The 23,688-nt window shown below is 41.3% G+C and overlaps 1 protein-coding gene across 3 annotated transcripts in view; it reads right to left on the reverse strand.

Annotated features, from left to right (window-relative positions):
* The window catches only part of STARD13 (StAR related lipid transfer domain containing 13), a 300,978-nt gene that overhangs the window by 234,718 nt on the left and 42,572 nt on the right, over window positions 1-23,688 (reverse strand). For all 3 annotated transcript variants that reach the window (XM_042866988.1, XM_042866989.1, XM_042866990.1), the window contains exon 2: window positions 19,409-20,318. In XM_042866988.1, the coding sequence (XP_042722922.1) occupies window positions 19,409-20,146 (738 nt within the window). In that variant the 5' untranslated portion in view covers window positions 20,147-20,318. The remainder of the gene's footprint in view (window positions 1-19,408; window positions 20,319-23,688) is intronic.

Raw genomic sequence — 23,688 nt, forward strand, 5'->3', positions numbered from 1 at the left:
AGAGCATTAATGGCAGGCCAAAAAACGTAGCTAGGCTCGGCTCCTAGATCACCACTAGAAACTCAGCACCCAGGTGCCTATGTTTAACTGCAAGGCCGTAACATTATCCAAGCACAAATGTAATCTTTGGCTTTGCTGCTAAGTTTTGTGTTGCTACATTTCAACATATTAAAAAAATACGTATGTATCTGTGACTTGAAACTCTTGAAAATTTCCGTGTATTTCCAACAGGTACAGTTGAAAGGATTGCTGGAGTTGGAAGGGACCTTTAAAGGTCACCTGATGGAGGTGGCTTTCGGGACAGGCCTGCCTACACAGCAGCAGCTCCCGCAGCCCCACATCCCGCTGCATTCACACACAACACTCCGGCCCAACCCACTCACAGGCAGCACAAAGACTTCTCCACAAACCACACTGCAGAGAAAGAACAAAGAACTGTTTTCCACACTTCAGTTAAGAAGCAATTTATTAGCACTACGAAGCATAGGCCACCAGATTTCACTCAGCCTCCCCCCCCGATATTTAGCTCTGAACAACTAGTTTTGCTACAGCATACTTAAAAAAAACCAGATCTCCTTCCTCCACCCATACAGCACAGGGAAGCTGTATCCCAACAGTAATGACGGAGCAGGCCGTGCTGTCGGCACCCCCTGACCAAGCGGGGCTGAGAGTAGCGAGGAGGGAGGGCTCAGAGGCCGCCTCGCCCTCCTAGTCGGGCGCTGTGCCCAGGCGCGCCGTCAGGCAAGCGGTCAGCCCTCCCCCCCCCCGCTCAGCCACCGTGCTGGCAGCGCCGCTGCCGCCCACCGGCCCGCGGCAGAGAGACGCAGACGGCCCCGGCCGTGGCTGCGTGAAGGCAAAATGGCGCCGCGCGCCCCGCTGAGAGGCTTCCCGCCCTCCCCGCCAACAATGGCCGCCGCCCGCGCGCAGCCAGAACCCGCCCTTTCCAGAAGCTCCCACTCTCGGAGAAGGGGAGGGGGAGGGGAGGTGAGAGAGGGCCGGACGCGGGCCCGCCTCGGCCAGCGCCCCGAGCTGCGCGCGCAGCGCCACCCGCTTCCTCTTGTTCCGCTCCCCGCCCCTGCCGCTGCGCGCACGCGCTGCCGTGACGTGTCCGGGGGGGGGGGGGGGGGGGGGGGGTGGCGGCCGTCGGCTCGCGGGGCGGCAGCGCCACCTGCCGGGCGGCGGCAACGGCGGCGGGCGGAGGCGGTCCGCGAGCGCGCCCTGACGTTCCGGGTGGGAATCGCGCTCAGGCGGCGGCGGGAGAAGAGCTTGGCCCTGCGAGGGGCTTTCGCTGTGTGCCAGGAGCTGGCCGGCCCTCGTCCGTGGGCCTCTAGAGAAACGGTACCCTCTACCTGCCCCTCCCCAGCAGCCGTCGCCGCCCTGAGGCAGATAAGGGCCGGGATGCAGGCAGTGCCGAGCTGCGCCTGCAGGGGGCGAGGCTGAGCGCCGCAGCCCGGCTCCCGCCCCTTCGTCCTCGGGGCTGCGAAGAGCCGGGACGGCTTGTCTGGCTGCCCGCGCCTCACCGTGTCAGCAGCCTCCCTCCTCCTTGGCCGTGATAAGGCCAAAAAACTCCTCCGTAACGTGGCTCTTCCAAAGAGCTGTGCCCCAGTTTCCCACTAAGACCTGCTTCATATGGAGCTCGGCGGAGCTATTGCTGATGCCTTTCCTCAACATCCCAGCAGGATTAGATGAGACTTAATCAAAATAGTGATCTTCAGAAGTATTTCTGCAGTATATGTGCTGGTGCTAAGGTCCATCTATGTCCAAAGCTTGCTCCTGCCATGCGAGCACTAAAAATGGGTAATAGCACATGACGGCTATATAGATACATTTTCTGAATACTCTGTTCACAGGCAATCCGCTCTTCTGCTGTAAATAAGACATTAGAATCATGTAATCACAGAATGACAGGTTGGGAAGGACATTAAAGATCATCGAGCTCCAACCCTCTGCCGTGGGCAGGATTGCTACCCACCAGCATCCCATCCGTGATGGCCTTGAGAACCTGCAGGGATGGGGCGTCCACAGCCTGTCTGGGCAGCCTGTGCCAGGGCCTCACCACCCTCTGAGTAAAGAATTTCCTCCTGACATCTAACCTAGATTTCCTCTCTGTTAGTTTAAAACCATCGCCCCTTGTCCAGTCACTATCAGACCATGTAAAAAATCAGACTCCTTCCTGTTTATAAGCTCAAGTACTGGAAGGTAACAGTGAGATCTCCTGGGATCCTTCTCTGCAGTCTCAACAAGCCCAGCTCCCTCAGCCTGTGGTTGTAGGACAGGTTCTCCACCCTCTGATTGTACTCCTGGTCTTCCTCCTGACCCACACCGGTAGCTCTGCATCCCTCTTGTGCTAGAGACCCCAGGCCTGGACACAATACTCCAGACAGGCAGAATAACAATGATGTGGTTGTGACTGATTTTGCTCAACTTCAGGAAATTATGTTGAATCAGAGATTTGACTGTAGTGCCTTGGTTTCAATGCTCTTTTATGAATAGCAACATCTAAACGAATAATTTCAGACAATCATAGGTATAAAATTTGCCCAAATTCTAATATCTAGGCAACTGGCTGGCAGAGGAGCAGTGCTCCATTTGACATCAGAAGCTTGCTTGAACCATTTGATTTGGTGCAGATCACGTTAGTATAGTTACTTTCTTTTGCTAGTGGTAAGACAGAGCTCTATTTCAAGTGAGATAAAAGATTAATCAGACTCCTAAGTTTTGGTATAGATCAAGAAAGGAGTGACTAAATAGAGCCTTTTCAAAAGGACTTAAGATTTGCTTATTTGGTTTGGCATATTAAAATGAGCCTGACCGGGCAGACTGGAGTCTCAGTTTTTGATCTGGTAATACAAAAAATTTATTCTTCAAAGTCTTGTATATTTGGGGGCATGCACAGAAAGGAGATGAGGAGGGAGGGAGGAAGAACAGAAATCCTGGATTCTGGAAGCCAAAGTCAGGTCATAATCACAGTTCCTTCAGTTAACAGCAATGAAGCCTGGCAAAGCTTCAGATCCAGATTTGGAGGCTCAGCCTCCCACCTTGGCACCATGACACAAATGGCAATGAGGAGAATTTGGTAGAACAGAGAATCAAGGCTGCTAAGCCTAAAAATATCACAGTACAGCTCCTACTGTCAGGGGATCTTTATTTTAATTGTGATCTTTTGTCATTTGGCTCAAAACAGATGATAGTAAATAAACCCCAATTTATATTCTTCTATGGTAAATAAAACTCAAACATACTGGAGCTTATCAGTCAAAATATTTTTAAATGGCTTTCATAAATCTGTTCCTTTAATTAATTTTTTTTTTTTTTTTTTTTTCTGGCTTGGTTAGTTTATTTTGCTTTTTCTAATGACTCTTTCCTAAGTGTTCATTATTGGAATTTATAGATTTAATTAAAATGCTAACTATATTTTTCCTCAGTTTCTTCCATCACATTCTATTCACCCTTACGTTTAAAATAATTATACTTTAATTATTTGTTTTCAGTTTATTTTTTTTACCTGCTGTCATAAGAGGACAGAGTCACATCATTCGTTCTTGGCGCTGGTTCAATCGCTTAAGAATTTCACTCACTGCTTTTGAATAGAAACGTTCACATATAGTTTCATGTATATATTCATAGATAGTTTCAAGTCACTTTGAAAGATTGGAAGAAATATCAGAAAAATCAAACTTCAAAATTTAATCACATTTTCTGCCTGGATAGACAGAAGAGACTCAAGCGACTGCCTGCTCTAAGCTAAAGATGAGGAGGTATCAACCCAAAGCACTTCTGAGCAGCTTCTGGTGAGTGTAGGAGTGCTGACTGGCCAGGCCATGGAAAAACAGCTACTGCCTGAGCACACACTGTCTCTTGTCAGAGTCACAGTGGGTCTGGAGACATCCTGGGCAAAGGGAAATAGAGGAGATGTGGCCAAGTGTGGAGAAAATAGAATGGTGGTGGAAAAACACTGAGGGATGGAGAATGGATGGTGAGCCAGGAGGCTACAGGAAACCAGTTAGTACTGTGGAATACTACTGTGGTCATTTTAAACCTGAAAAACACTTGGGAGCAATTCTTTACTCTTCTGAGATAACCTTGGTGATCACTTTGGAGTGACTCGATTCATTCTGTAGAAACAGGAGTACAATACATTTTCACTTCCTATTCTGAGACACTTGATTTTATTAATGGCATTTTTTCCTTAACAAATGGCAATTACCCCCTGATCAAGAAACAGAATATATATATATATATTAATTGGGGACATTGTGCTGTTCAGTTTTATGTTTTATGACATTATGATTTGTATCACTCATGGAATCATAGAATTGCTCAGATTGGAAAAGACCTTAAAGATCATCGAGTCCAACCACAACCTAACCTTTAGGACCAGAGGGAATGGCTTCAAGCTACGGCAGGGGAGATTCAGGCTGGACATGAGGAAGTATTACTTTTCAGAAAGGGTGGTCAGGCACTGGAATGGACTGCCCAGGGAGGTGGTGGAGTCACCGACCCTGGGGGTGTTCAAGGAAAGGCTGGATGTTGTGTTGAGGGACATGGTTTAGTAGGAGCTATTGGGAATAGGTGAACGGTTGGACTGGGTGATCTTTTAGGTCTTTTCCAACCTTGGTGATTCTGTGATTCTATGATTCTATAACCATCCTACCCTAACTCTAACAACCCTCCGCTACATCATGTCCCTGAGCACCACATCCAAACGGTTTTTAAACACATCCAGGGATGGTGACTCAACCACCTCCCTGGGCAGCCTATGCCAGTGCTTCACAACCCTTTCTGTTTTTCCTGATATCCAACCTAAACTTACCCTGGTGCAACTTGAGGTCATTTCCTCCCATCCTATCACCTGTCACCAGTGAGAAGAGACCAGCCCCGCTCTCACTGTAATCACCTTCCACATGCTGTTACTTTCTGTCTTACAAGTTGGAAAGAGGCAGGTTGAGAAGACCTACCATTTTGTCCTGTGCAGCTGCTCTTGCGGCACCTCAATTAATTCAGTGAAATTCATTACAAATTCATCTCTTATGGCCAAGAATTAAGACATGGATATGGTCAGTTCCTTCTGGAATGCCAGCCAGGGAAAAGAGTGTTGGATTAAGAACAGTCACATAAAATAAATTGAAATAGGGTTTCAAATACCTCGCTGTGTTTTTTTCCCGGCAGATACCTGAGTGGTTGAAATCTCCAATCAGGATGAGGGCCTGTGAGCATGACACTTCTTGCAGCTGAAGCAAGAAGGCCTCATCAACAGGCTTCCTTTGATCAGGCAGCATGTAGCAGACCCTGACCATCAGCTGCCCTTTATTGATCCGGTCCCTAATGTTAACCCACAGGCTCTCTTCCTGTTCCTGACTGTTTCTCAGAGGGAGCTCCTCGCAATCTATCCTTCTTAACATAGAGGCCAACTCTCCCACCCCTGCTACCTTGCCTATCTCTTCTAAAAACTGAGTGGTGGTATTCCAGTTATATGAATCATCCCACCTTGTTTATGTGATAGCAACAAGATCACAGTTTTCCAAGTGCACCATGGTTTCCAGCTCCTCCTGCTTATTTCCACATCGTGTGCACTGGCACAGAGGCACTTCAGCTGGGCTTTTGGACGCATTACTTTCCTAGCAGAGCCATCCCACAAACCTCAGGGACAAATCTGAGGTTTTCCCTCACTGTTTCCTAAAGTGACTGTTTCCTGGCTCTCTGTCACTCAGCAGTACACCCCCTGCTCCAGCAGCTTTCATTTAAGGCCCTGTTGATAAGCCCAGCCAGCTCGCTGCCAAGTAAATTCTTGCCCCTCCTGGACAGTTGTGTTGCATCCCATGTCAACCTTCCCGGTTTATCAAAGGTACATTTATGTTGTTCTGTTTTAATGTTTCGTATATATATATTTTTGAGATGGTTCCTGTGTTGCAGCATTTCAATTACAAGAAGCTTGCCAAAATGACATAAAGACACTGATCACAGCAACAAATAAATCATGTGTAAATCTTCAGAAGTGAGTGAGAGGAGTAAAGAGGTACATTTTTCCTTTCATTGTTGATGCCTTTTAAATGCCTGCTCTTAGTCAGATGGGATCTCCCTCTGGAGGTCTTCAAAGACACCGGTGTCTTTTCCTCTGACTGTATAAAGACTTCATGTGCTTGATTTGACAGATTGCTTTTATTCTATAATGTGGAAACTGGATACATTCCTTAGCACTCAGATCCGGATAATATGTTGCTGTGCCCAAACTCTGTTAAGACGTGCAACATTTCCACTCCTACTCCTCCTTCTTGTCCTCCACCCACATCCCCAGTTTGTCTGAGAAGGAAATGAGACTGTGAGAACAACAGGCCTAACAGACTGTATTGATGATCAGATGCTTAAATATCTAAGTTTTAAATGAAAATTAATTGCCTAGTGTTATGGTTTAAGCTGGCAGGTGGCTAAGCATTACTAAGTCGTTGGCTCATTTCCCCCCTTCCCAGTAGGATGGAAAAGAGAATTGAAAAAAAAAAAAAGGTAGAACTCACGGGTTGAGATAAAACTATTTACTAAGATACAGAAAAGGAAACGGATAACAGTTATGACTATAAATATATATGAATATATATAACAAGTGATGCACAAGCAATTGCTCACCATCCCCTGACCAATGCCCAGCTCGCCCCCAGCAGTGGAAGAGAGCCAGATGAACTCCCATCCCCTTCAAAACTCCTTCCACACAATGTCATATGGTATGGAATATCCCTTCGGCCAGTGCAAGGCAGCTTTCCTCACTCTGTTCTCTCCCAGCACCTTGGGCCCTTCCCTGAAAATGGCCTTGGCTCTATACAACACTGCTTAACAGCAACGATAAACATCACTGTGTTATCAACATTGTTCTTCTCCTAGAACCAACAGGTAGCATCATACCAGCAACTCTGAAGAAAAAATCCATCCCAGCTGAAACTAAGACACCCAGGTTTCACCTCTCCATCACTGAATTAGGTAAACCTTCCAACCTGGAGAGACACTGCCTTACAGGTAGTCTTATATAGTCCTTGCACACCAGTGACATTTCTTGCAAGTCATCTCTCTGTGTTTCTAGTTTTTCTTTTTTGTCGGTTTGGTTTTTTGCAATTTGTTAATCTGAAATATATATTCCTGCTACTTTCCTATGTGAAAAAACACAACACGGGGAGTGCTGCTATGATAATATTTTACTGTAGTTTTATGTTCTTTCCTCTACATGACAAGAATACCCCTTGGTGTACGCAAAAATAAGCTGAAAGAATGAGGTGGAGTTTAAATGCTGAAGTTAAGATCATCATCTAATGCAGAAGAACAGTCATATGTCTTTGCATAAGTATTCTTTTACTCCTTATTAGTTTATCTATGTTTTTTTTTCTTATATTTTAATAGTTATCTGCTGAAAGCTTTCAAAATTCTAACTACATGTCTTCTTTCAGAGATCAAAAACACAGATGTACATACAGTTTAAGTGTTCAAAATAGCTTTCAGAAACTTCACTATTCATAGTTGTAAACAGTTGCTAGAATTAAAAAAAAGATAACTCTGAAGCATGTGGTAATGTTGTATTATTACTGCAAAATGCTGACTTGCACATTTTGCTCCTCATGGACTAGCACTTTATGGAGACTTACTGCTTTAAATCATAAACTGAGAAACAGAATAGTGATTATGGATTTTAGCATGCCCTTTTTATCTGGGGAAAAAGATATCAGTTAAAAGACATAAAACTTTACAAAAATCAGTTTGTTCTAAATTTTCATCTAATTGCCTTAGGCATAGATCTTGGAGGAAAAGAAATTCTGTATCCCCAAAGGATGTAAACATATTGGTTATACCATATAAATATTTTTGCGTAGCACAAAGGTTGGAGAATGTTGCTCAGGGCTCAAAAGGTCTCACAGGCTTTTCAGGCTCTTCTTTTAAAGAGCATGAAGGTCACTAAACAGCAACTGCCCTTGTTAGCTGAACAAGTTAAGAAGAGGCATCAGTAGCAACTACTTCTACAAACCTAAAGGAATTTGGCAAAATCTTCAAGACACAAAAGAAATAGAGTTGTTCTGAGACAGGTGAAGCCATAAGAGCCTATCTCAGAGACTGCATTATCAAGCAGAGGCTTAGCCTACCCACCACTGACTTCCAGTTCTAATATTCATTATATTTTGAGCAACTTCCATGTAATCTGCACTCGCTTGGCTCTTTGTGAAGTGCTTAAACTAAGACAGGAGAGGTTTAGGTTAGATATTAGGAGGAAGTTCACCACACAGAGGGTGGTGGCGCACTGGAACAGGTTGCCCAAGGAGGTTGTGGATGCCCCATCCCTGGAGGCATTCTAGGCCAGGCTGGATGTGGCTCTGGACCACAGCCTGGTTGGAGACCCTGCAATAGCAGTGGGATTGAAACTAGATGATCTTTGTGGTCCTTTTCAACCCAAGCCATTCTATGATTTAATGGTACCATAGGCAAAACCCTTCAATAATTTTGTCTGTCATTGTTAAAATATTTTGTAAGCTTTATCTATACTTGGAAAAGTAATTGCTATTTAAAAAAAAAAAACAACAATGCTATGGTTTGAAATTACTATGAGAATTACAAAGCAAGAGATAAAAAAACTTTCCATGGAGTGATCATCAGCAGTGGTATTTTGTATTCATGTGTACTTAGTCCATATGAAAGATTTTAGCAAAATAACCCCATCAACTGCATTAATGGAAATACTGCTGACATAACGGGCAGATAAATGAAAACAAGGAAGTCCCAATCTTATTTGAGGTGGCTAGAATTTCAGCTAGTTTCTCCAATTATGTACTTCAAACAGTTCTAAACAGTCTGTTTTTAAATTCAGGAGACTTCATAATAGCAATAGCAAGCAAAATTTTTCTATGAGAAAGCAGAGTAATGTAGAACTGTGAAATCTGCAGGTTTCTCCTTGCTGAGAAGTCTTTATGTGCTGTGTTAGCACTCATGCTGTACCCCAGAGTGTCAGGATATTAGTTGGAAGGATCACAGTTTGAGTTTTAAAATGCATCTGATTGTAAAATTTGATATTTGTCAGAATTAATTTTTAAAGACAGCTTAATTTCGACAGTATTCCTCTGGAGAAAATACCTTTATTTGCCAGTGAAGCTGTCCAAGTTCCTTTGCAACACACCTAGCACATTATTGGAGGCTCCTGTGCAGTAGTCATTCACTGTCCCCACAGAGCCGTGAATCTGTGGGGAGTTTTATTCCAGGGCAGAGTAAGCTCAATTTTAGAAATAATTACTTCCTTTGCAATATGAAATGCTTTTATTTGCCCTACTACACCTAGGATATTCTTTTGGATCGTTAGGGTCGATTTTATTTTCTTTGGTGCGTCAACTACATCTTCCTTCTTAATTTTGTTCCATTTTCAACCTCATACTTGCTGCAATCACACACACATTTTAATTTGCATTGCAATTAAACTGAGTGGTCTGGGCTGCTTGTGTGACCACTCTGGCATGTGCAAGCATTTGAACATAACTTCCAAATAAGAAAAGTAGCACTTGATGGACAATGGCAGAAGGTCCAGCTGATTTTTCTTGGTGTTAGATATCTGCTTTCCATTTAATGCCATTGAAATTCATCTTAAGAACTTTACACCAAGTGGAAGCTCTGCAGAGAAGAGAAGGTGATCTGAGATAAAAACTGTAAAAATATACACATTCAAACTTATAGCAATTCTTACTATTGTATAATTTTTTATTACTGTTGTTTCTATTCATGATAAATTATTTAAAAAATCATATAAGGGTTTTGAAATGTCAGTTTTAGAGTTTGCTTTCTGTCATTCATATGCAACAGGGAAGCTTTGTCGTGTCTGAAGAGTTTGGTGTGCCCTGATGAAGCCACATTTAGAATATTGTGTCCAGTTCTGGGCTCCCCAGTTCAAAAAAGACTGGGATCTCCTGGAAGGAGTCCAGCAGAGAGCCACAAAGATAATGAAGGGCTTGGAGATCTCCTGTATGAGGAAAGGCTGAGCAACCTGTGTCTCTTCAGCATGGGGAAAGGAAGACTGAGAGAGAATATGATTAATGTTTATAAATATTTAAAGGGAAGTGGGAGGCAAATGGATGAGGCCAGGCTCTTCTCAGTGGTGCACAGCAATAGGACAAGGAGCAATGGCCTAAAACTTGAACACAGGAAGTTCCTTATTAATATGTGGAAGAAATTCCTAACACTAAGAGTGATAGAACACTGGAACAGGTTGCGCAGAGAGCTCATGCAGTCTCCTTCTATGGAGATACTCAAGACCTGTCTGGATGTCTACCTGTGTGACTGATTGTAAGGGCCCTGCTTTAACAAGGGGGTTGGACTCAGTGAGCTCCAGAGGTCCCTTCCAACCCCTGCAATTCTGTGAGTCTGCAAAAAACATTTTTTGGACCTGTATAACACCCTTCTGCCATTACTTCACAAACAATGGAGTCTGGACCTGCATGTTTGGAACACTGGGAGTTTCCCACTGGGGCTTTTTAATCCATTTCTCTATTTTAGCCATTTTTCTCTTTTCCTCGGTGGGATTATATATCCATGAAGATAAGAATAAAACTGTTGAGTCCTTGCAAGGCTCAGATAAATCCTGAAAGCCTCCATTTTGTGTTCGGTGCAGCAGAGATCACACATTCATAAATCAGTTGTGTGAGAGTTACATAATAGAATTTCAAATAAACATGGTCTATAGAATATTTTTGTATTCTAGAGGGAATCTTTTTTGTTTGTTTGTTTTTTGTTTAATCATCTTTTACCTTTTTAATGTACCAGTCACTTGTATTGTTTTAGTAAATCAAAATCACACAGCAGATAGAAGTACAGCTTGAGTGAGCTCTGAGTGTGGTTGCTTAGCTGCACACTCAGGACAGGCAGGCACTGACCTTGGCAAGGCATGCTGTTCATAAAAAACACCTTGTTGCTAACTTCCTATTAGTATCTGGGCTGGTCTGTTTATTCTTTCTTCTAGTTATTGGCCTTACATACTTTGTTCTTGGTCCCAGCGTATGCTGTATGTATTACAAAATGATATAAATACAAGTCACAGTTTTATATTCCCTATCCCTACAGGTTTGGGGAGGAGTGGCTGGAAAGCTGCCTGATGGAAAGGGACCCTGATGAACTGATGGACAGTTGGCTGAATATGAGCCAGCAGTGTGCCCAGGTGGCCAAGAAGGCCAGTGGCATTGCTCTCTTCCAATATCTGAAAGGTTCTTACAGTGAGAGCGGGGCTGGTCTCCTCACTGGTGACAGGTGACAGGATGAGGGGAAATGGCCTCAAGTTACACCAGGGTAAGTTTAGGTTGGATATCAGGAAACACTTCTTTACAGAAAGGGTTGTTAAGCACTGGCATAGGCTGCCCAGGGAGGTGGTTGAGTCACCATCCCTGCATGTGTTTAAAAACCATTTGGATGTGGTGCTCAGGGACATGATTTAGCAGAGGGTTGTTAGAGTTAGGGTAGGATGGTTAGGTGGTGGTTGGACTCAATGATCTTGAAGGTCTTTTCCAACCTGAGCAATTCTATGATTCTATGATTCTACAATATTCTGTTACTATTTGGCAAGTTTAGCAGTTCTTTTGACATTTTATTTCAAGTCAGTCAGTCCCTAAGCAAACTGCAAGGGCTTTTGTGGAATCCTCATGACAATCACTTAAATTTCACCATTATACAGTTTAAATAGGAATAATAAATAAATACTGCAAAATTTATAGTAGATTATATAGCACAGTACTGAATACATCATTACAAAGATCAGACTAAGGCCAGACAACTTTTTTTCTGAATACTCAGCATATATAAGCTGTTCAATCTTTGGCACTGAACAAAGAATCACAGACTCAGTTAAGCTGGAAAAGACCTTCAGGATCACCACATCAGGATCATCAACTTGACCTATAAAGTCCCATCACTAAATCACATCTCTTAATGTCACATCTACTCATTTCTCATTCCAGACTCAATTTCTGAAATGTTGCATTGAAAGTCTAAATGAGAATTTTAGATACTGCAGAATCTCTCTGCAGAGAGATGTGAATAATACAGTCCAACAGTTTAATGAGATTTCACTGAAGGTAGTTTCTGGAAGAAAAATGATTCAAATGCAGAAAATGGCCACAATGTCCTGTCCTTTGAATTTCTGGATTCCAAATGGATTCAGATGAGTTTTCCTTGGGGCTGGATTGCAAAGTCTTAGTTCTGACATAATTCAAAACTAGGCAAAACTTTTTTGATGATGCACTCATTGTCCAGGAATCTTGGATAGGTAGGAACAGTCTATTTCCATTTTTACTGCAATTTAAAATATTCAATAGTTGGAATGATTGTTAAGTAATATCTTGAGAATGAAGACATTCTCTCCTATGGAAAATAACCTCTCCTATGGAAAATAACTTCTATAGGCCGAGTATGTCATAAAATGAAATCTCAGATCCATCACCCTAAAAATTCTATGAAGTCCACTACATTTTAATTATTTTTTTTTAAGTTCCTCTGAATTTGTTTCAAGTCTGCACCTCAGTGTTAGCATACATAGCTGGCTATGTAATAGCTGAATATGTGGCATTACCAAAATGATGATAGATCCCTGGGCTTGGGAAAATATATGATGGAATCTCTGTTCCAGCAGTACCCAGGACATTGGTCTTTTGCAACAACAAGCATTTAATTGCATTTCACACAGAGATGGTATAGCACTAGACGATTGCTGATTTTATTAACCAGGTATGTGTTATCCAGGCTTTGGAAGTTCCCAAACATTTTTGAATGTGAGGAAATTTGTAATTCACTTTTCTTACTCCTGCCCAAGAACTTTCCCATATTTGGATATGAAATTTTCGAAGATGTTTATTTGGCTATGCTTTTTTTTTTTTTTTTCCTATAGTGCATTCTTACTCTAGACTTCAAAAACATACGCAACTTCTCAAAATCCTCACCTATCTGCCAAATGTGCTTGAAAATGAAACCCAACCCATTCCCTCACCTTTTGTTTCCACTTTTATAAGTTGTTCTGCTTATTGCCCATCCCGAGGTTTATCTGGAATCTCCATCTGCATTTTGAAGGAACACCTACATTTCAGTGGTACATAGAAGAACAGATTTGTACATGTTTCCTTTGGTTCCTCCCACCTGAGACCCCGTCTGCAACTCTCACAGCGCCTGTCCCCGTACTCTGGCAGAGGAATGTTGATCACCCATGCCCTGACTTAGATAGAGCTGATTTTCTGTTGACTTTTGCTCTACTGCTGTGGACACAGATGGGACACTCAGATGGTCACACATTGCACAGATTCCAGATATTTTCAAATATTTGTAAAGGAGAATGCTGATGCATCTCTTTTACTTTATGAGCTTAGTGCAACAGTAAGTAAATCCTCTTGATGTTTTCTGATGAGTTGTTTTCCTGAGGTGGCTGCATGGTTAAGGAGTACTTCAATACGCAGCAAATAAAGGATTGACAATCTGAAAAAAATCACCTCAGGTATCTTTGGTAATTATTTTTTCCTTTAGTATAAAATATTGTTTTTGTTAACTATTTGTTATCCTGAAGTTTTAAAGATGAATATAAAACATGCATAAATACTTATGAACAGGCAAAAGCAACAATTCCCCAAATTTTGTTCCAAGATTCCTGTAATTCTGTAGTAGAAATAGCCACACAACATATTTCCACATTAGTAAGATGTACGTTTGAACTTACAGCTGTCTCCAATTGTAATAAAAAGTAGGACGAAAGAAATGTCCTGTCCTCATGGAAAATTGTTACATTATTAAGAGTAGTGGGATTAGAGAGAAATGTACTTTGTACAAATGCTGTGTTTGTCATTAGCATCTCAAATTTGTGAAATTAATAGACTCTTTCTTTTAAATTAATAACCAGAGACCCTTTCTAAGCTAGCACTTACCTGACATTATAATTAAGAGATGATTGTGTTTATTTACTGACAGATAGTAATCACAGAATCACAGAATTGTAGGGGTTGGAAGGGACCTCCAGAGATCATCGAGTCCAACCCCCCTGCCAAAGCAGGTTCCCTACAGCAGGTATATATATAATAATGCATCATTGCTAAAATAATCAGCATTTCTCCAACTCCCTCCCAACGCAAGCAGAAAACAAGCATAAATGCTAGAAAATTTGCAGGTTCAACAAACACTTCTGCCTGTCTGCTCTAGAGAATGCACAAAGCCCAAATCTCCCAAGCACACAAAGGAAATGTGACTGTACAGAGATACATCACTACTACCACAAGAAGTCAATTCTCATTTTCTTCCCCTTAACCTGCTCTCTGCTTTCCCTGGTCACCGTTAATTTGGCACTCGGCTTTCCTACCTGGGTGGATGCCCCACGTCTGCATTAGATGAACAAAAGGGAGATAATGGTTACAGTCATCACAAGTTTGTAACCATTCTCCTCCTCTAGTTTTGAAGTTTCAGTTTGATAGGGTAAAAAGAAGAACAAACCTCCAAAGTATGGGAGGAATGGGATAAGGAATTTGTGCTTTACTCTACTATGTTCTTTACTAGTGTTTTTTTTTGCTCTTGTACAACTGAATTAAAGAAGAGACTATTGCAGCGCGATTTTAAGATACCTTAAATTCCACCAATGTTCCTGAGCCTCATTAATGAAAACAGGAAAGTACCTCTCAGAAAAGTACTTCAGAGTGGCCAAACAAGTGAGCAGGAATGCACGAGGCATAAGGATTCAGCAGAACTTAAGTCATCCAAATGCAAGCTTACTTTGGCAGGCCCATTACTGATTGTAAGTTGTAGGCTTGACTGCTGCTTTGGTTTGATCACTTAAATTTAATTATCTCAATCTAATTTGAATGAAGTAAATTCACTGTCAAAGACTTACAGTGTTCTGATACCTTTCTCACTGGATATGATTACTAGATTAAAACACTTACAACCTAATTAATTTCAAAAACTGTGGCTTTGGATAAATTCTTGAGGATTGATCTCCTCTTACATGTCTGTATCTATTTATCTTCTTGTCCTGCTTCTCTTTGGTTAATTTCTGGCATTTGTGAAATTGAGAATGACAACATGGACCAGAATTAGACAAAATGTCAGACAGATACCATGTAAATTTCCACATTACAGGTCAGCAAATTATTCCAGCCTGAATCTGAATCTGAACTCTTGTGGTCTAAGCTTATACAGTAATTGTCAAACTTGTTGTTCAGTAAAGACTGTATAATGAGGATAAAATTTACCTAATTGTAGCACAAGGATGGAAAAAGCAAATTAATGACAATAAGTGAATCATCAAAGGAAGAGAAACTGGAAGAACAGATCATCCATCTTCCTGTCACAAATCCATTTGCAGACAAAAATGGACAAACATCATCCTGGGAAGCAACTGAACCCAAACAGACAGCCCTTCCCACCACTTAATTCCCCATCTTCCCCACCACATATGTCTCAGAGGTGACTTTGTTCCATCAAGAAGCAGCCTCAAGAGGAGGACTCATTTGGAGAACCCTGAATGTCCAGTTGGGAGAGATGCCCAAAAGGGCTTGCTGGAGCTCCTAGCAAATCCTCCTGGTTAGCTCCAGGTGCTCCTTTCCAGCACTTGGGGTTTCTGGCTTACTTCCTGCTCTCTCTGGTACAATAGAGGAAGCTGTGACAACTCCAAAGTAGGTGGAAAATGTAGTAGTTAAGGTGTAGGTTGATGAACCATGGTTGATCAACCATGGTTGATGAACCATGATCAACCTAAGGTGTTTAAGTAGTTAAAGTAGGTGGCCAAAGGTGGCCAAAGTAATATCAGCAGGGACAGAAACCTGTGTTTGGCTGTTAAAACAGCTAATGTGGTCTACCCAAGAGATGCTTTGAAACTGACCCAGAGAGGGTTTCCAGCTTTCTACCATGTTTGTAAGACAATTCTCGCATCTCTGCAGCAGCCGCCTGTAGCAGGATTTATGATCCCTGAGAAGAGGAAAGATCTGCAATAATTTACTTTGTCAAGGGTATGATCTCATAATCCTTTTTTTTTTTTTTTTCCTAATACCAGTTAAATATCTTCAATTTTGCCTTGAAGGAAATGCTTATCCCAAAATTAACACACTTTGTTTTGAGATGATGTGGGAGTAGGGTAAGATCACTGATGAAGTTACACAGTAGTTCCTGCTTAAATGTGGCTATCAGCTGGGCCCTGCTCAGTACAGCCAGAAGAAATGGCAGCATAAATGCTATGTTTGAGAAGCTTCTACGTATTCTATTTCCACTGCACATTGAGCTGGTTACATGGAAAAGGAGTGCATATAGTTTAATGTGAAGGCTTGAAGGAAAGCCATCAAGGAAGAAAGGTTCAGGTCATCACAGTTGCTGAGAAAAAATCCTCATAAAACTAAATAATGTCAGGACATGAGAGATGTGAGAAAGTTACCATTCAAAACAGAGAGGAAGTCAGAATCCCTACAGTGCTGTGCTAGGAGTGATCTTACCTAAATCGCCAACCAAAAATGAGAAATAACACAAATGAGTACTCACAGTAGACTTGTTTTTAAACCTTCAAAATGTTGCTCCCCCACTTGAAATAAATGTTACTTTTCACTTCAGAAGTCTATTTGGGCATGAAATATGCCACTGGTTATGGATTTCTGAAAAGGAGCCAAATCTGATGAGAAAACACAGGAAGTATACATGGGACTGGTCTAAGGGTGGAGATACGGAGACCCCAGTGCATTCACAAACTGAACAGAAATGTCATTTGTCTGGGTCCATGCAGAACAGGCAGATTCTGTATGCCTCTGGACAAAAATAAAGAGCATTATTCATGGACACCATTGTGTGAATTCCTCTCAGCAATGTTTCTTCTCCTTGTAACAGCACTGGCAGCATGGATAAGTTGTACTTTCTCTATCTTTATTGTTCTTATTTACTGTTTAGCATACTCTGAGATTTTTCTCTGCTTACAAGTTTGAATGAAAGAAGAATTGCCACACAAATGCGTGTAGCAAGGGTATAATGGCAGATTCAGACACCAACTTGCTCACTGTCAGTGCCTGCATTGGACCGTGCTCCCTGGCTGCAGCAGGGCACAGCCCTTTCCCACTGCTCACCCCAAAATGGGAGACGTGCAGCAGTGCATCCCTCTGCACTGGGGACAAGTGCATTTACCTAGGAATGCCCCTGCAGGGTCGATTTTATCACTGTTTCACTGTGAGCTCTAGCAGCAAGGATTCAGCCAGGTATTGGCCAAGGTGATAGCATGGATCTACAGCCAAACAGGTTTGTTCTACTATTTTTAGGCCTGAGACTTAGCAGTAACGGCTGCTTTTGACAATGTTTTTTTTACCCCTTGCCATCTTTATTTCATTTTCTTTCCAGCAGAAAGACATTTCTCCAACAGCCCCATCTCTACACAGCAGAAATAAATAATGTGATGACACACATTTGCTGAGCATGGGTTTAAACCAAAGTCACGGGGGGGCTTTTAGTCTGAGCAGTAATGCACGACCGCTGCTAGAATTTTAGAGACAAGATAATCCTTTTTTTTTTTTAAATTCTTGGAGGCTTTTTGAGGATGATACATGCTTATTTACATAGGGGAAAAAAAAATCAGAACCAGGACTGCATCACTGCATCCGTACAGTTTCTGATATGTTTTGACACATTCTCAGAGATTTACTAGGTAATTTCAAATGCTTGTCGGGCAATTTATAATCCATTATTTTGCACTACAAACTGCATCCTTGAGTTTATTTAATGGCACAGACATAAAGTAAACTAAATGGCAACGGCACCCGTTCTTTCTCTTTTATCTATGGGGATGACCTTCAGTAAACAGAATCCAAGGGGTGTTGTGCATGCATTTTGATGTTTATTTATATTAATGGGAATGTTGGGATCACTCTTCCTGCATAAATGAGGAAGCAAGCCTTGGCTTAGGGTGGCGGAACAATCCAATTATTTAATAAGATGTGTGTCATGAGAATGTTTCAGGGTCAGTGCTGCATCAAAAGATGCACTGCTTTGGAACCATTTTGGGGCCTTGATTTTCTAATATTAACTGCTGAGAAGACTGAAAATCTGGCTTCTTTCTCTGTGAGCTGATGGGTTTCCTGATTACACTGGGATCAGTGTGAAATATAACCAGAAATCTCCCACTCATTTTAGGTCAGAATTATTCACCCCGAACTGGAGAAAGATTATATTAAAGGAGAGAAGTAACTAAGCATTATATACTGTAATCTTGATGTTAACTTGGGCATTTTAGTTCCAATTCTTCTTCCTTTGTTTTGGTCAGAAATCAATGAAGCAACTCTAACTCTTCTAGTAAGTGCTAGAAGTAAAGAAGATAAACTGAAGACAGAGAAAAATAAGTGACACTGGTTAAAAGAAAAGAGATCCAGCCTAAATTTCAGAGCATAAAGACTTTCTGCATTGAAAATAATTTCAAAAAGAAGGAGGAAGAAAGAGGTATAGAGGAAGAGGAAGAAGAAGGAAAGGTATGACTGACCTGCGGTTCAACATTAAGTTGTGCTGCCATTTCAGGAACACTGGAATTTTAAGAGTTTGTTTTCCCCAGCGTTTGGAATCACTTCATATTTTTGTACTAGAACTGAACTACAGTGATAAACATGGTTAGCTCCAGGCATTTGGTTTGTCATCAGCTGGGAGCAGAAGGAAAGCCTCGCTTATTTTCTTGGAAAACTGCTGTTCTTCCAGTTCCAAAAGACACAAGTAATCTACTCCAGTCTTTTTTAAAGGAAAGTTATAGTTGGATGATTCTCCTTACAGAACGTTTTCCATTTTGTCCTAAATCTTCTTTGTTTTTGTTTTGGACATTGGTTTTTCATGATATGCACCACTAAAGATACAAAGAAACCACTCTATTTATTTTATTACAGACCCGTTTGTCACCTGTCCTCCATGTTATTGTAATCAAATATGAAAAAAGAAAATATTCCTATTTAGTAGAAGCAGTGCTGTAAGTTGGGAAGAGTAGTGCTACAGTTCCTCTACTCTAAAAAAGGCCATTATTTAGCATAAGGAAATAGACTCTGCTCTTACAGTAATCTTAAGCTCTATCTTGTTGGAACAGTCAGTAGACTTAGAGAATAGCTAGGCATATATGCTATATGTAGTATAATACATGATCATTGAGGACCATGGGAAACTGAGCCAATGTTCCTATTACAATAGAAAATGGAAAACTCAAGTTTGAAGTTCTGTCTGATGGAAATGAGGTCAGTCTGATGAAACTGATTTGTCTAAGGGAAAAGCCCAGCATTATATTTTTAATGTTTTGTTTATTACTGTAGGTTTATATTCTTAATTATGTAATTAAAACTGCTTATCACTGCTTATAGCAATGTGTGTCAGTTCTCCTGTGACAGAGCTTAAATTATACCACTTATTTAAAACACACTTGGAACAAAACAATAGCTTCTGTTACCTCCAGCTCCGTGTGTTTTTCCTCCTTGTCATGGTCCTTCAATTCCATTTTGGAATTAGCGTCACACTCTTCTAAATGACAGATGTGTGGACACTCAGTAAGTTCACATTTAGCTTGCTTTCTTGGGAAAACATCCGTTCTGTGAAGGCCATTGAAAAATGCTTCATACAGTGGCAGCTCTGTAAACAGATCATCATCACCTCTGCCATCTGCTTCTTCCTCTTCATATGAAAAGTCGTCTTCTCCTACCTCAGAAATATGGAGTGTAGTATTAGCTCCATGTGATAAAAATTCAAAATCAGAAAATGTGATAGCACTTGGCTTGTGTCTTATGACTCTGATCTCATGACTCCTTTCTGGCTTCTTGGATGGATTTTCTCCTGCAAGGGGTGGCCATTCTGTGTGTGAAGTAAAGTATAAAGCTTCTTCCTTTGACTTGTGCCTTGCAGAACACAGTAATTCTTCACAGAGCTGCTCTGCTTCAGATTGATTGGTGGCACTAACAGACACTGTAGTTCCACCAGGTTGCAAGGATGTCTCATTGTGGTCTAATATGGATGACACAGACAGCAAACTCATCTCAGGTTCCAGTAAAACATCCTGAAATTCAGATGGACTTTTCTGTTCTTCTATGTTTCTTTGGTATTCTTCATACTTTGCTCCCTTTGGAGTCCCCAGGCACTTGGCAGATGTAAAACATGGCGAGCCTTGGTTTGCTGCATAGATGTTGGTTTCCATTCCAGTGAGTTTCACCCATCAGAGATCAAAATGACTCTATTCTTGGTTTTCTTTAGAAACATCACTCCACATACACAGACAGGAAATATCTTCTTATTATTCCAAAACCATGATCAAATAATCATTATTAATGCCTGGATTCTTATACCAATCATCTGAAGCCTCTCTGTTCCTGGAAATTAAAAAGAAATAAGAAAAAATATTATTGATAGGACCTTGCTTGCAATGGAATGCATCAGCAGCAGTGATCCTAAAATGCGACATTCCTGTATCAAATTTACCTATGGCTCTCTTGAGAAACATTTGATGTATGCAGATTCAATGAACTTAAATATCAGAACTCTGACTTGCTTACCCTGGAGACCAGGAAAGAATTAGAAAATGCAGAAATGTTTTTTTTTAAATACTGACTTTACATTGATTATTGACAGAATGGATCAAAATCACTAATCTGGTGATATATGCTTGTTATCAAAACTTGCCTCTATTCACTTCATTTTTACCATCTGTTCAATTATTGAGAACTTCTACACCGTTCTGATAAAGCTACTGAAATGTCACAAGGAAGAAAAAGGAGGCAAAGCATCTGACAGAAAATAAAGAACGTTTCAATAAGGGTGGGATCTTCTGTTGCTCAGCTTCTCCAGCACAGCAACTGTCCGCTTCCAATAAATTTGCACAGCAAAAAGAGAAGGCTCAAAATACAGAACTTCAGTTCTGCAACAGAGCTGGCCATGTCCGGTTTAAATCAATCCTGACTTCTGGACTCACAGCACGTGCGTGGGCCTCCAACATGGTAAGAGGAGCAGCCGAGGGACCCATCTTGCATCACTTACATAGCTTACATTCACTCATTTATGTAATGTACTTTTTTGTGACAGATTGAATATTGATAGTATTTATTTTAATGATTGTTTCAGTACTCCATCTGTGAGACAGCCAAGGAGGACAGAAGCTTTTCAAAACAAGAAGAGAAACTTACGCCTTTGATGTGTGTGGCAAGCCTGTCACTGCTGGGAAGACTTGTCAGAAGGCAGCTCTGTGATTGTCAGAGTGGGAAGCAAGCAGAGCAAGATGCTGGCATGTGACATGCCTATCACTGCATGTGCCAAACTGCATGTGCCATAAACTAAGTAAGGTGTACTAGCTAGGCAGATTTTATTGCTGGTTAGTACATATTTCAGTTTTATAGGCATACTTTGAGTAACAGAAATAATATTGTGTGTATATAGTAAATTTGGATTTGTTGTGTATTACCATTGCTATTTGCTCTTTGGTTGTAAAAGGTGCAAGCATGCTGGTATGCACAATTTAGAAAAGCATTCCTCTCAGTTATTGTTAGCTATGAAAAGTCAGACATTATTGTTAGCTGACTGGCCTCCTGCTGGAGTCAGTACAGGGAGGAAAATGCTTCCTGAAGGTAAATGCCTATTTTAACATAGTCTCCCTCTTAGCATGAACCTCTTTTCCAAACTATAAAGGAGGGATAGACGGAATGCTTGCACAACTCACACAACTTTTAGATGGGCAGATCTAAAAGGCAAGAAGAAGGGACCTTTATATGTCATCTGGACCAAATACCCTGCGATGAGCAGGGACACCTTCAGCTTGATCAGGTTGCTCAGAGCTCGATACAGCCTGACCGTGTCTCCAGGGACAGGGCATCCACCACATCTCTGGACAACCTGTGCCAGTGCCTCACCGCCCGTACTGTAAAAAACTTCTTCCTTATATCCAATCTAAATATCTCCAAGAAGAATTTCTCCCCATGTCTTTTTTTTTTGCACAATAATAGCAGACTGTAATGTCTACATGTAAATGACAAAAGTGCATTGGAAGGCTAATTTTCTCAGAAGCTTCAAGAAGGTCATCTAAATAGAGGTGACTTCACTTTCAGAAGCACTGAATGCTCTTGCTTCTTTCTCCCTAGTGCTACATGAACTGAGTACAATGCCTTTGAAAAAGTAGACACCCTTTGTAGGAATGCCTGGGGTAACTAACCTTTCACAAGCTATTTTAGGCACATGAGAAAGCCTTCTGCCATCTAGGTGACTACTGACGATTATCTAAGCCATTACTGCTGCTCTTCAGCCCCCTGGCAGCTCTATCCTGCTGGAAGGCATACCGCCAGCACCCACATTCCCACTCTCAGAGCCAGAAACAAGAAAGGAGATGCTGCTATTCAAGAAGACAACCCAGAAGGCATCAAAAGAGCTTTGTGATTACTTTTTATTTCTACTACTTTATGGTGCTTTAAACTCCAAAACATGAATTATAATCCCTGAAAAAAAAAACTGTACTTGCTGTTATCACTGAATAATATAGCAGCAAAAGTAAACTCCCAGCTTCGTTTTACATTTCATGAAATTCTTTCTCTCAAGTGATTTCCAGTTTTCAAGGATGTGGTGTGAAGCTCTAGATTCTACAGTTTAATTACGAAAGGCGTGACAAAGATTTTCCTTTTATCAGGGTCGCTTCCTGCCTTGGACTCTTTATTTGTCCCTTTCTCGCAGTGAGACTGGGACAAAGAAAGCATGCAGGAGCAGATGGGTTTTGTGCAAGTATGGCAAGGAATCTATGAAGAGAAAATGATAAAAGAGTTTACCCATACATCCTTGGAGCATCTTTCTTTACTGGAGGTAGGAGAGATGGGCAAAAAAAGCACCCTTCTACAAAACATCAGATTCTGCATTTTATAAAAATAAAAAAATAGACATTTAAAGCTCCTAAAAACTGAATGTTTTTGGCAGAACTGTGGGTTGGAAATCCTGCCCATACCAAAATGTATAACGTAGAGAGGCTTACGCATTCAGAGCTAAATCTGTACGTGCCGTAAAAGGCCCGTAACACAGACCTCCAAAATAATATAATGACCACCAGAATTATGAATGCACGCACTTAAAAGTTTTGAAAAATAACAATCTTTCTGAAAAAGGTCTTCATAAGTAGGGAAGCTATTTCATATGCAATGTGATTCTCAGTATATACTGTAGCATTAGCTGTACCAGCAGCGACCTCCTGCTGCTAGGATCAGATGCTGAGTAACAAAAATCTCTTGGGCCTATCGGTGCTTTTTCTAAGTAGGAAGAGCAGTGTAGGGACTGCCACAGCAAACTGTTCTACTAAAACTGACTCCAAAACAGCCTAAGGAAGAACACACACACAAAAAAGCAGTATGGGATTTTTTAAAGTAAAATATGAAATCTGTATCTGAGTGTGATAATCAACTTCAGCTTTCTATACACATGCATTTGACACAGAAATGGAACTTTGTTTTCTAAGGAAAGCTTCTTACAAGTCAGCAATGGATTAATACAGATCTGAGGTACAGATAGTGCAGTGATGTGGAAGGAAAGTTTCCTTGTGGTCTGGTAAAAGAGAAGGTATCTGTGCAGATGCACAGCTAAATTTCTGTGTATCACCCTCCATTGGCTTGAATCTCCTTTGCCTAGACAACCAAAATGTGTATTAAACCACCAAGTTTTGCACAAACTTAAAACAAAAAACACATATTAGGCTAAGCACGAAATAGGAGAATTTTA

This window comes from Lagopus leucura, unplaced genomic scaffold, assembly GCF_019238085.1.
Source record: "Lagopus leucura isolate 7727_CA_CO unplaced genomic scaffold, USGS_WTPT01 Super-Scaffold_100001, whole genome shotgun sequence".
In the NCBI taxonomy this organism is placed as follows: domain Eukaryota; kingdom Metazoa; phylum Chordata; class Aves; order Galliformes; family Phasianidae; genus Lagopus; species Lagopus leucura.